This window comes from Puma concolor, chromosome B3 (assembly GCF_028749965.1).
Source record: "Puma concolor isolate L17-30 chromosome B3, mPumCon1.1.hap2, whole genome shotgun sequence".
NCBI classification, from domain to species: Eukaryota; Metazoa; Chordata; class Mammalia; order Carnivora; family Felidae; genus Puma; species Puma concolor.
This window is the reverse complement of record NC_141672.1, coordinates 76,599,528-76,611,177: the sequence shown is the minus strand read 5'-3', so window position 1 is coordinate 76,611,177 and position 11,650 is coordinate 76,599,528. Positions and strand designations below refer to the sequence as shown.

The 11,650-nt window shown below is 40.4% G+C and overlaps 1 protein-coding gene across 1 annotated transcript; it reads right to left on the bottom strand.

Annotated features, from left to right (window-relative positions):
- Nucleotides 1-2,567: 2,567 nt before the first annotated feature.
- OR10G3 (olfactory receptor family 10 subfamily G member 3) lies at nt 2,568-3,509 on the bottom strand. The gene has a single exon (XM_025919760.2). It carries the CDS (start codon nt 3,507-3,509, stop codon nt 2,568-2,570), a length of 942 nt encoding a protein of 313 aa, XP_025775545.1.
- Nucleotides 3,510-11,650: the final 8,141 nt, after the last annotated feature.

Genomic DNA, 11,650 nt, shown 5'->3' with positions numbered 1-11,650 from the left:
AATTTTTTTAGGAACCCCCATACTGTTTTCCATAGTGCCTGCACCATTGTTCATCCTACTGTACAACAGCCAAGAAGCCCACAGGAATCTTAATCTGACATTAGTCCTTCCTGCAAGCTCATGCCTTGGATAGCAGCCTCAGAGCCACAAGGAAATGTAAGTTCCTGATATGACTTTCCCAACAGCCCTTGTGATCGACAGTCTCCCCTGCCTCCTAGCACCTTCCTCTTATGTGTCATTTATCTTTTAAAGTTTTAAAAAATGTTTACTTTTAAGAGAGAGAGAGAATGAGAGAGAGAGAGCACTTGAGCTGGGGAGGGGCAGAGAGACAGAGGCTCTGTGCCACCAGTGAAGAGCCTGATATGGGGCTCGAATCCATGAACCATGAGATCATGACCTGAGCCAAAGTCCAATGGTCAACTACCTAAGTCACCCAGGAATTCCCCCTTATGTATCCTTTAAATAAGACTCCTCTGTGGCTTACTAAAATCCTGCTCTTTTGGTTTGAATAATCTGGCTTTAGTTTAGGAACCCCAAAACATTCCACCTACTGACCTGAAAAAAGACATGTGCCCCAGGTCCTGCCTCTGTTTGTTTTCTGCCTTGACCTCCCATGTGACTCCTTGAGGCATGCTGGGTAATTCTTCCAGGACCTGTGAGTGATAAAGTTCTCTATTTCAATCCTCTTGTAGTCTGTTGTACTACAAATTACCATCCACCATCCTATGCTCCACTTAATACACGTTAATTTAACAAATTCATAGTAGAGTCCAGTCTACTTTTTAAACAAATGTGGGACACCTGGGTGGCTCATTTGGTTGAGCATCTGACTTTGGCTCAGGTCATGATCTCACAGTTCTGAGTTTGAGCCCCGTGGTGGGCTCTGTGCGGACAGCTCAGAGCCTGGAGCCTGCTTCCGATTCTGTGTCTCCCTCTCTCTCTCTGCTCCTCCTCCACTTGTGCTCTCTCTCTCAAAAATAAATAAATGTTAAAAGAAATTAAAAAACCCCACAAATATTTGCCTCAGAATTACTCCATTTTGATCTGTATTTTTATTATACACTTACAGATCATTTTAATGTTATTTGATTTTTAAAAAATAATTTTTTATTATTCTCATTTATTAATGTTATTTGATTAATTGTTAAAACAACAGGTATGATAACCATTGTGCTAGGCACCTGGGAAAATAGGAGCAAGATGTATAACAGCCTTTGGAAATATTTTTGGCTTATCAGCTGTAGCTCTAAGTTTATTTTTGTAACTCACAGTTTAGTCATTTTATTTATTAAATATTTTGAAAGACTAAGATTTCAGAAGTAATGTTTTAGTGTAAGGGAGTTGATACCCAGTATATTGTTTGTTTTATGAACAAAATGCTGAAAAATTGTGTCAGTCAGCTTCATCCAAAGGAGAATGGTTAGTTTTTTTGTCTCCTATATCAATTAGGTGAACCTAATTTCCTTTGGAAATGAACATTTACATGCCCAAACTGCTGACTCTCAGCTATGCCCAAGAGACTTTGTTTTATAAATAACATGATATCATTCATCACATGGATAAGCAACCATCCACTATGACAAGCTGGAGAATGAGGCAGAATCACAACAGAATAAGATTGGAGGTGTGAAGGGATTGAAACAACAGACACCGCACCAAGTTTGCCCACATTGATTAGGCCCCAGCCAACTTAATGAAAGCTTGTCAAGCTCACAAATCTAAATGGATATGAAATACTCATTTGGGAAAAGTACTTCGGTTCCCTGGTTAATTGTCCTATTATTTTATTTATTTAAGCCATGGCTACACCCAATGGGGGCTCAAACTCACAACCCCTGAGATCAAGAGCCATGAGCTCTACCAACTGAGCCAGCCAGGTGCCTGCCCTATTTTCTTTCAATGGGAAATTTCATATTGAGCTTTACTTTTTGGCGTGGGGGAATTTATTATTGAGACATTTGAAAAGACTTCATTGCCTTTTTGCTGGGGAGGTATTGTTTAATTTGGTTTGGTTTGTGAAAACACCAGTTTAAGAGGAGTGTTATTTCTTCAGCAGGCAAGGGAGAGGAAGCACTTTAGTTCCTCCCCACATCCTATGATGACCTCAGGAAGTCACCAGAGCCAGGCCTGTTAACATGCATGTAGCACGGCATCTATAGTTTCTCTTCTAGCATTAGCTGTTGAAGTTAATATCCAATTGGAACAGAACAGAGGAACATTCTTCCATCAAAAGAACTATAGTCCTTCTTAAGCTTGGCCAATGTAAGCCTAGAGGCTGAAAAGCCCATTAGGTGCTTTTGTTCTGTCAGTTCTCTGGATGTGGAAGCGTGCCAGCTTTTGAGTGACTTTAGTCTCACTTTCTAGTGTTGGAGTAGCTGAGGTTGTTTGTCTGAAGGGGATACCAAGGAACTGCTAGAAAGTGGTATTTTACTTAAAACTGTGTTTGATCTTATTGTATTGATATTATATGGCTACATAAAAGAGAAAAATAATAATAAAGAAAACTTCACTGAAATGTAAGCATTAGGATAAACTGTGAAGCTTTCACCAGTGGGGGACAGACACTTTCAAACCTCACTCTTAGTCCCAGGGCCTCCTATCATTCTCTTCAGGGCCAGCTTTACCTCTTGGTTCCGCAGAGTGTAGATGAGGGGGTTGAGGAAAGGAGTGATAGCTGTGGGAAATAAGGCAGCTGCCCCATCCAGGGGGCTGTTGGTTTCAGGCCTCAGGTAGATGAAGGCACAGGGCACATAGTACACGGTTACCACGGTTACGTGGGCCCCACAGGTTGAAAAGGCTCGGCGCCGCCCATCAGTTGTGCGGATTCTCAGGATGGCCTGAGTGATCTGTACATAGGAGAGGAGGATCAGGGAGAAACAAGTGGCAACCACCACCCCAATGTCCACAAAGGTCACCTGCTCGTTGACTGTTGTATCAGTACAGGCTAGCCTCAAAACTGCAGGGATGTCACAGAAGAAGTAATCTACCTGGTTTGGCCCACAGTAGGGCAGACGGAAGGTTAGGATAGCCTGGAGGGCCCCATGGATGGATCCTGCCACCCAAGCTCCAGTCACAAGCAAGGTACTCAACTTAGCATTCATGAGAATATGGTAGCGCAGGGGCTGGCATATTGCCAGGTACCTATCGTAGGCCATCAAGGTATAGAGGAAGCACTGGGTGCTACCCAAAAAGTGATAGAAATAGAGTTGAGCAACACAGCCGCCAAAGGGGATGGGTTTGATGCCTAGAGTGAAGTTCATCATGAGGCGGGGGACAATGATGGTAGAGATGCCCATGTCAATGACGGAGAGAACACCAAGAAAGATGTACATGGGACGGGCATGGAGCTGCGGGTCTACCCAGACAGTGACTAGAATGAGCAGGTTTCCCAGCTGAGTCAGGATGTAGATTAGCAAAAAGAACACAAACAGAAATGTCCTTAGTCTGAGTGGGTAGGGAATTCCTGTGAGAATGAACTCAGTCAACGATGTGCTGTTGACTCTTTCCATCCTCTGGAGATCTTACCTAGAGAATGGACAAGAGAAGAGTTAGCATGGAAGTGAGAAGGAAGTGAGGAAAAACTAGAGAAAGAGCTTGTAAAAAATGAAGGACAATGATGGGGAAGTTTCTTTATGTGGGGGAGATGACAGATAGGGAGAAGTACGCTTTGTGGCAGGAGATGGCCTATTTAGTAAATACAGTTTTATTGGAACACAGCCATGCTCATTTACTTATGTGTTGTCTGTAGCTGCTTTGGTGCTATGATGGCAGAGTTAAGTAGTTGCATTTGTCCTGAAAAGCCTAAAATATTTATTCTCTGGGCTTTTACAGAAAAAGCTTGCTCCTAGGAGTTTGTACCTGGAACACTTTTGCCAAAGATTAAGGGTTTACTGGAAGCAACATGTGTGGGAAAAGACGCTTGTTTTGTTAGATGCTCTGCCACTTTAACCTCCAGAATCCACTGACTCATTCTTACCGTGCCAGTACATAAACTTATACGTAGAGTGGGGAGTATGCAGAAAGGGAATGAGAAAATTCTTTGTACCCATTTGTAGTAGAGAGAACGGAACACAATTGTGATTAAATGGCTAGTTGTATGTGACATATCTTGATGCTGTGTGAGTCTACTCTCCAAGTTCTTTACAATGAAAGGAAGTCCATGAGGCTGTAAGCATGTAAATAAAGTTACAGTTCGTACTTGCTGCTATGTATTTTGTTTCTTTGTATATAATAGTGTGGCCTTGCGACACAGTAAAGAAAGAGAGGAGAAAAGGAAGCAAAGAGGGATGTCTGTAGTGAGACATCAGAGATGAGAGAAAAAGCAAGGATGACTGGAGAGGATGAGAGAAGAGCAGGGCAAATGGCTCTCAGTGTGGAAGAGTTAATTTTAAGTTTTTGGTCCAACCTCTTGACTGGCATTTCCCACCTAAAGAGAAAGGTTGATTAATGAGCTTTTAAAACTCACCAGTTGTACAATTTGCTAATATCTAAGCTTATGGGTTGAGGTGGGATGTCCAAGAAATTGAAATGGATTGATTCATTGATTTTGCTCTGGAATGATTCACATCCACTCAGAAGGAAGAGAGTGAGATTAACAGAGAAGTCAGGAACTCTCTGATTAGTAATTCCCTCCAGCTTCACTCTTGTGCTTTGGCTCAAATGAATGTGAAGAGCAGGGAAGTGACAACCTTTGAGAAAGACATTATGGACAGATGGTCCTGCTGCTGGCTGGAAACCCTAAATGTTAATATTGTAATGAATCTGGGTCATCAGCTTGCTTCTTGGCTCCGAGAAAAGTTTCACAGCTCTGTTGGGTTCTCATTTCCTTATTGAGGTTATGAGGATGGGGAACACAACTCTGGACCCAATTCTGACACATAGTGACCAAGAGTGGGTGGTTATACTCAACCCTTACATTAAACAATTAACTTAAAAAAAAAAACCACTTAATTTTAAAACTGCTATATCCATGCCCTGTCAAAGCTTAGCCCTCATTATTTTACCATCTCTTATAGAATTTTAAAAAGGCACCAGTAAATCATTCTACCCCTGTCATATTGTTTTTTTTTTTTTTTTTGCAAGTGAATGGAACAGCAATTGTGATTTTTAAAAAAAAATATTTAAAAACAGTGATGGCTGAACTTCAAAAGTTGACTACAGAGCTCTTCTGGAAGTCAGGGTTACAAAACCAGGCCCATTCCTTCCATTTCCCAGTTTCAGGAACTGCAGAGGGTTACAAGTTTCCTTGAGAAATTCATAACAGTCCCCCAGCAGCCCTGGCCTGAATGAGTTCAGGTAGTTTCTCTGGTGCTTGTTGTAGGATGCTATAGTTCCCCGGGGTCACAGAAATCTGATGTTAAACTCTGCAGATTTAGAAGCCTGATTTGGTCAGGTCTCCTTAGAGGAATCAACACTGGGAAACCAATTCATGCTATTCAATACCTGAGAGAATGACTTGTAAACCAAACAGCCAATTTGTTAATTTACAGTGGGAGATCTCATTCCCATGACTGAAATAGTGTGTTTACTACCCAGGGCAACCACTGACTAATATTAAGATCTCGGGAAATCAAATTAGGAATTGGATGCATATTTCTAAGTTTTGAATCAGAGCAAAGAGACTATGATGGGGCACACTTAATTGAGGCTGTGATAGGTATAACTCAATGAGTTATACCTGGTGAATTACACAGTACGTTTATCTAGAAGTATTCTTTAATCTTGCCTTCAGATACAATATTTTTTTTCAGGAAGTAGTGGGGGTACATTGATAAAGTTTTACTTTATTAATTTTCTTCCTAAATTTAATTTCCCTAGTCATTTTTTCTCTTTTGTTTTCCATACTGTTTTCCTGTTTGCATTAGGGAATGTTCTCTGTTCTTTGAGTTACTCTCTAGGAACTGTTATTTCTTTGGGGAAATTTGCTGTAAATAGGGAATTCCAGTCCACACAGGGTATGCTGATTCTTGTTTTCAATCAGAGAGAATAGTATTTCATTATCTTGCCCTTAGATTTTAGGTCCATTTTTTTTCTTTCCCTAATTTTTTTAAAGCAAGATCTATGCCCAATGTGGGGCTTGAACTCATGATGCCAAGATGAAGAGTTGCATGCTCTACTGACTGAGCCAGCCAGGTGCCTAGACCCATCTTAATGGGAGCGATGAGGGGATGGGATGTAGTCTTGTTTGTAATACTGTCCTTATTAGGTGTGCTCTCATTCCAGTTGCAATGAAAATTTCCTCCATTTCTTTAACAAGTTTTCCCTCATTTAGCTATAAAGATAATAAATGGGACAACTTCCTTTTCGCCTCAGACCTGTTACGACCGTCTTCCTTGTGGTACTGCCATTATCATAGGTCTCCAAGAATGAAGCTTGGTGTTTACTGGATGAACACACTTCTGCTTGCTCTGATTCATTAATATCCCAGATGTGGCTCTGAGACACACTTAATCATTTCAATAATAAAACTGCAGTGAAGGAGAGAGGAACATGGCACAAGGAGAAAGGAACATGACACGGATGAAACCTCCATGGACTAGTGTGATATGAACTCACAGAACAATGGTATTTTACATCTGTGTAGTGCTGTCATGATCCTCAGAGGAGATAAATGATAGAGGAGTCCTATAGCTGTATGGTGCAAGAGTAAGGACCCCAACTAGATTTTATGGTTTTAAGTTCAGTATTCCTTTAAAAAATTTAATGTTTATTTTTGAGAGAGAGAGAGAGAGAGAGAGAGAGAGAGAGAGAGAGAGCAAGCAAGCATGAGCAGGGAGGGGCAGAGAGAGAGGGAGACACAGAATCTGAAGCAGGCTCCAGGCTCTGAGCTATCAGCACAGAGACCGACGTGGGGCTCAAACTCATAAACTGCGAGATCATGACCTGAGCTGAAGTTGAATGCTCAACTGACTGAGCCACCCAGGCGCCCCTCCAGTTCAGTATTCTTTCTACATTTTACTTAACATTTTTTTTCCTACAAATAATATGATTTACTAAATTATTTTGGCTGATTTCAGGATTTTAAATCATTAGAAGTTTTCAAAATTCACTGGCAATGTTAATTCTAGTGTCCTGAGGCCATAGCTTTGTCTGTGATCTGAGTAACAATTTTAAGAGTTTGATGGTTTATTCTGTCAAAGACTCTAAATGGGAGCTGCTGCTCCATTTCTTTTTTTTTTTTTTTTTTTTTTTTAAATTTTTTTTCAACATTTATTTATTTTTGGGACAGAGAGAGACAGAGCATGAACAGGGGAGGGGCAGAGAGAGAGGGAGACACAGAATCGGAAACAGGCTCCAGGCTCCGAGCCATCAGCCCAGAGCCCGACGCGGGGCTCGAACTCACAGACCGTGAGATCGTGACCTGGCTGAAGTCGGACGCTTAACCGACTGCGCCACCCAGGCGCCCCATCCATTTCTAAACTAGATGTAGAATTAAGTGCAAGTTTTAAAAAAAAATTTTTTTTTTTTCAACGTTTATTTATTTTTGGGACAGAGAGAGACACAGAGCATGAACGGGGGAGGGGCAGAGAGAGAGGGAGACACAGAATCGGAAACAGGCTCCAGGCTCCGAGCCATCAGCCCAGAGCCTGACGCGGGGCTCGAACTCACGGACCGCGAGATCGTGACCTGGCTGAAGTCGGACGCTTAACCGACTGCGCCACCCAGGCGCCCCATTAAGTGCAAGTTTTAAAGTTAAACAAGAGTTAATATTTCTTACTATGAATCTGTGAAGTGGACCATCTCCTTTCTGTCTGGGATTCTAGTGCACTGAGTATGTCTTTGGGAAGTAGATCATTGCCTGGGGGCTTAGCAGTATTTTCATTTTACAGAGATTTCGACTGTGAAGGTATTGATGTAGGATGCTTTTCTTTTATGTTTATTTATTTATTTTTGAGAGAGAGAGAAAGAGAGAGAGGAAGCAGGGGAGGGGCAGACAGAGAGGGAGACAGAGAATCTGTCAGTACATAGCCTGATGCAGACCTCAAACTCATGAGCTGTGAGATCATGACCTGAGTCTGAGTGGGATGCTTAACTGACTGAGCTACCCGGGAGCCCCGATGCAGTATGTTTTTGAATTGTGATATGATATCAAATATGAAAAGTTATTTAGTACATGCATGTTATAAGAAAGATATGGGAATCATTAGTGGATCACAAAATGATTATACATCTATAAATTTGATCATTAAAAATTTGCTAGTGACTGATTTGCCCAGGGGATCAGGTATCTTTTCTAAGGAGATAAAGGGCACAGTCTTGACCCCATTTCAGCAGATGACTTTTGCTTAATTCTGGTCCCAAATACATACCTAACTCTAGTCACCTATCTCTCAAATGGCCATGAAATAAATACGTATTTAAAAAAGTTTTTTAATACAACTAAATCAGATTAGACTTTCTTTTAATTTGTAAAAAGCATCTCAAATATTTAGAAAATTTAGATGATCTGCTGCCATTTTCTGAATTTTACAATAAGACATATAAATTGTAAAATTATTTAGAGGAATAACATTGGAATGAACACATATAATGACATGAGAAAATTTTGAATTACTAAGTCTGAGAAAGGAGATAAAGCATATCTATTAATGCTTAGCACCTGGCTCAGTCGGTTAAGCATCCAACTTTTGATTTCAGCTAAGGTCATGATCTCATGGTTCATGAGATCAAGCCCCATGTCTGGCTCTGCATTGAGAATGTGGAGCCTGCCTAGGATTCTCTCTCTCCTTCTCTCTTCCCCTCCCCTGCTCATCTCTCTCTCTCTCTCAAAATAAATATTAAAAAACCCAAAACCCAAAAACATTTCCATTAACATAAAACCCTTATTAGAGTAATGAGTTTGAAGCATGTAACATACTCACTAACATAGAAATCAGATTACAATTTTATTCATATCCATCCTTCACATTTTGGGCAAAGAAACTGCCTTAAGGGTGGGGGGAGGGATCTGATAAGGAACAAACAGCAAGCTGCAGAGATGGAACCACCACAGAACTCTAAGATACTCTTACCTTCTCTGGTTGGTATGCAATCCAGGCAGTGAATCAACCTCTTAAGAAAGGTAGCTTTGGATGAATTGTAGCCAATACAAGTCTTGTGGAAATAGTGTTATCTTGATATAAAGTAGCTAAATGGTAGCTGCATAGTCTTTCTGTGAGAGCATAAACAAACATATATTGAATGATTAGACAAGGGAAGACATGGAGAGATGAAGTGACTGAGTGTGGAGAAATCCTTTGCACAGTGTTTGGACTGAACATTTATATATATCTGAAACTTACTCTGTGTTCATCTATATTTGCGAATATCTTCCTCTCTTTTAAGAACTTCTTTGCACCAGTGATCTTGTAAGTGATGTTTAATTCTGGAAAATGGGATAGAACAATGGCAGGTGCTACTTGGGGGCAGGGGCTTCACCTGGTGGTGCCAGTATCCACAGAAACTCCTTTTTCAATCTGAGATAAGATATATAAATCTGTTCCTAGAGAGATTTCAGTGGCTTTGGATCCCACAGGGTCAGCAGATTTTGTTGTGAAGGGCTCATGACAGAAGACCTGAATAGTCAGTTCTGGTTGGAACAAAGTGAAGGACCAAATTACTGAAACCTGATTTATTTGCTTGTTTATTTGTAGACGTCCTCTTCCAGTTGCCTTATTAACTGGGGGAAGAGTTTTGGCCCCCACTGAAGGTAATTGCTAAGGTTGGTCTCTCTTGTGTTCTGTTACTTCTTTTATTTTCTCTAGAGTCAATTACAGTGTGTGAGACTTGCAGCTTGGGGACTATTGTAATGGGATCCCTGTGATAAGCCAAGACCAGTATCTTGGTTTGTTTCCTGGGATACCCCCTTAGTTTCCAGCTTTTCCCAATTTTGTAACATCAGCAGGGACAAAATCTGTGGGGCTTAATAAGGCTTGTTGTTGATTTTATGTCTGTGATTTCTTTACTCTTCCAAAAAAAAGAAATTTGGAGAGAAAAAAAAAGCTAGTGTGGTTGTTACTGGTCAATGATATCTTCTTATTGGCACATTCACACTTTATGAAAGTCATATGTTAGAATTACTAAGGTGCTAACATAGATCTCATAGTGTAGGAGAAACAGACTCTCAGGGTAGAGGAACATGGAAAGTCATCCAATCTGTCATCTAGCTGTCATATATAATACCATAAGTGATGTTGAATGAGCAATGATTTTTATTAATATTTCTTGGTTCTGTGTTTTTGAATACTTTGAGATTGGTCTTACTTATTTTCTGCTAGTCTGATCTTTGGAATTCTCTGAAGCCCCCTTTCCGTTTTTTTTCCCCTCAAATGTCTAGAGATGGTCTAGGTCTTCAGAGAATACCTTAAATGTGATCTGTTTCACCTGCCTGCAGGCTTTTGTGGTGATCTCTATAGCTCCTAAGTTACCTTGGAATTGAAATGTCTAGAGTAGAGGTTGGTGAACTTTTTCCGGAAAAGCCAGATCATATTTTTGGCCATATTTTGGCCATATATTTGGCCATACAGTCTCTGTTGTAACTATTCAAGTCTGCCATTGTACATAGAAGTGGCCATAAACGATACACATAAAATGGGCATGGCTGTATTACATAAAACTACATTTGTGGACACTGACATTTGAATTTCACATAAATTTCAATGACAGAAGTCCTTCCTTATCAGTAATTACTTTAAACGCAAATGGTTAAATTTCCCAATCAAGGACAGACTGGCAGAACAGATAAAAAACACATGATCCAGGGGCGCCTGGGTGGCGCAGTCGGTTAAGCGTCCGACTTCAGCCAGGTCACGATCTCGCGGTCCGTGAGTTCGAGCCCTGCGTCAGGCTCTGGGCTGATGGCTCGGAGCCTGGAGCCTGTTTCCGATTCTGTGTCTCCCTCTCTCTCTGCCCCTTCCCCGTTCATGCTCTGTCTCTCTCTGTCCCAAAAATAAATAAAAACGTTGAAAAAAAAACAAAAAAAACAACAACACATGATCCAATTATATGTGCCTGTAAGAGACTCACTTGAGATCCAAAGACACAAACAGGCTGAAAGTGAAAGGACAGAAAAAGATAATCCATGCAAATAGTAGCCAAAAGAGAACAGGAGTAACTATACCAACACCAGACCAAACAGATTAAATACAAAAAAGTTACAAGAGACAAAGAAGGACATTACATGGTAAAAGATTCAACACAACAAGAAGATATAACAATGATTAGTGTTTACACAGCTAATGACAGATTGAAATATATGAAGCAAAACCTGATGGATTGAAAGGAGAGATAGATAGATCCACAATAGTTGGAGACTTCAATATACCACCCACAATGGACAGAACAACAAAGATAAGGAAATAAAGGACTTAAACAACAATAAGCCAACTAGACCTAACAGAGATATACAGAATATTCTACCCAAAAACAGAATACACATTCTTAAGTGCACATGGGACATTTTTCAGGATAGACCACATATTAGGCCACAGATTAAGTCTCAATGTATTTAAAAAAATAGATATGCTACAAACTATGTTCTCTGACTATAATGAGATTGCTAGAAGTTAATAAAAGGAAAACTGGAAAATCCACAATATTGTTGAAATTAAACACACTTTTAAAAAAATGTTTATTTTTGAGAGAGAGAGCGAACATGAGCAGGGGAGGCACA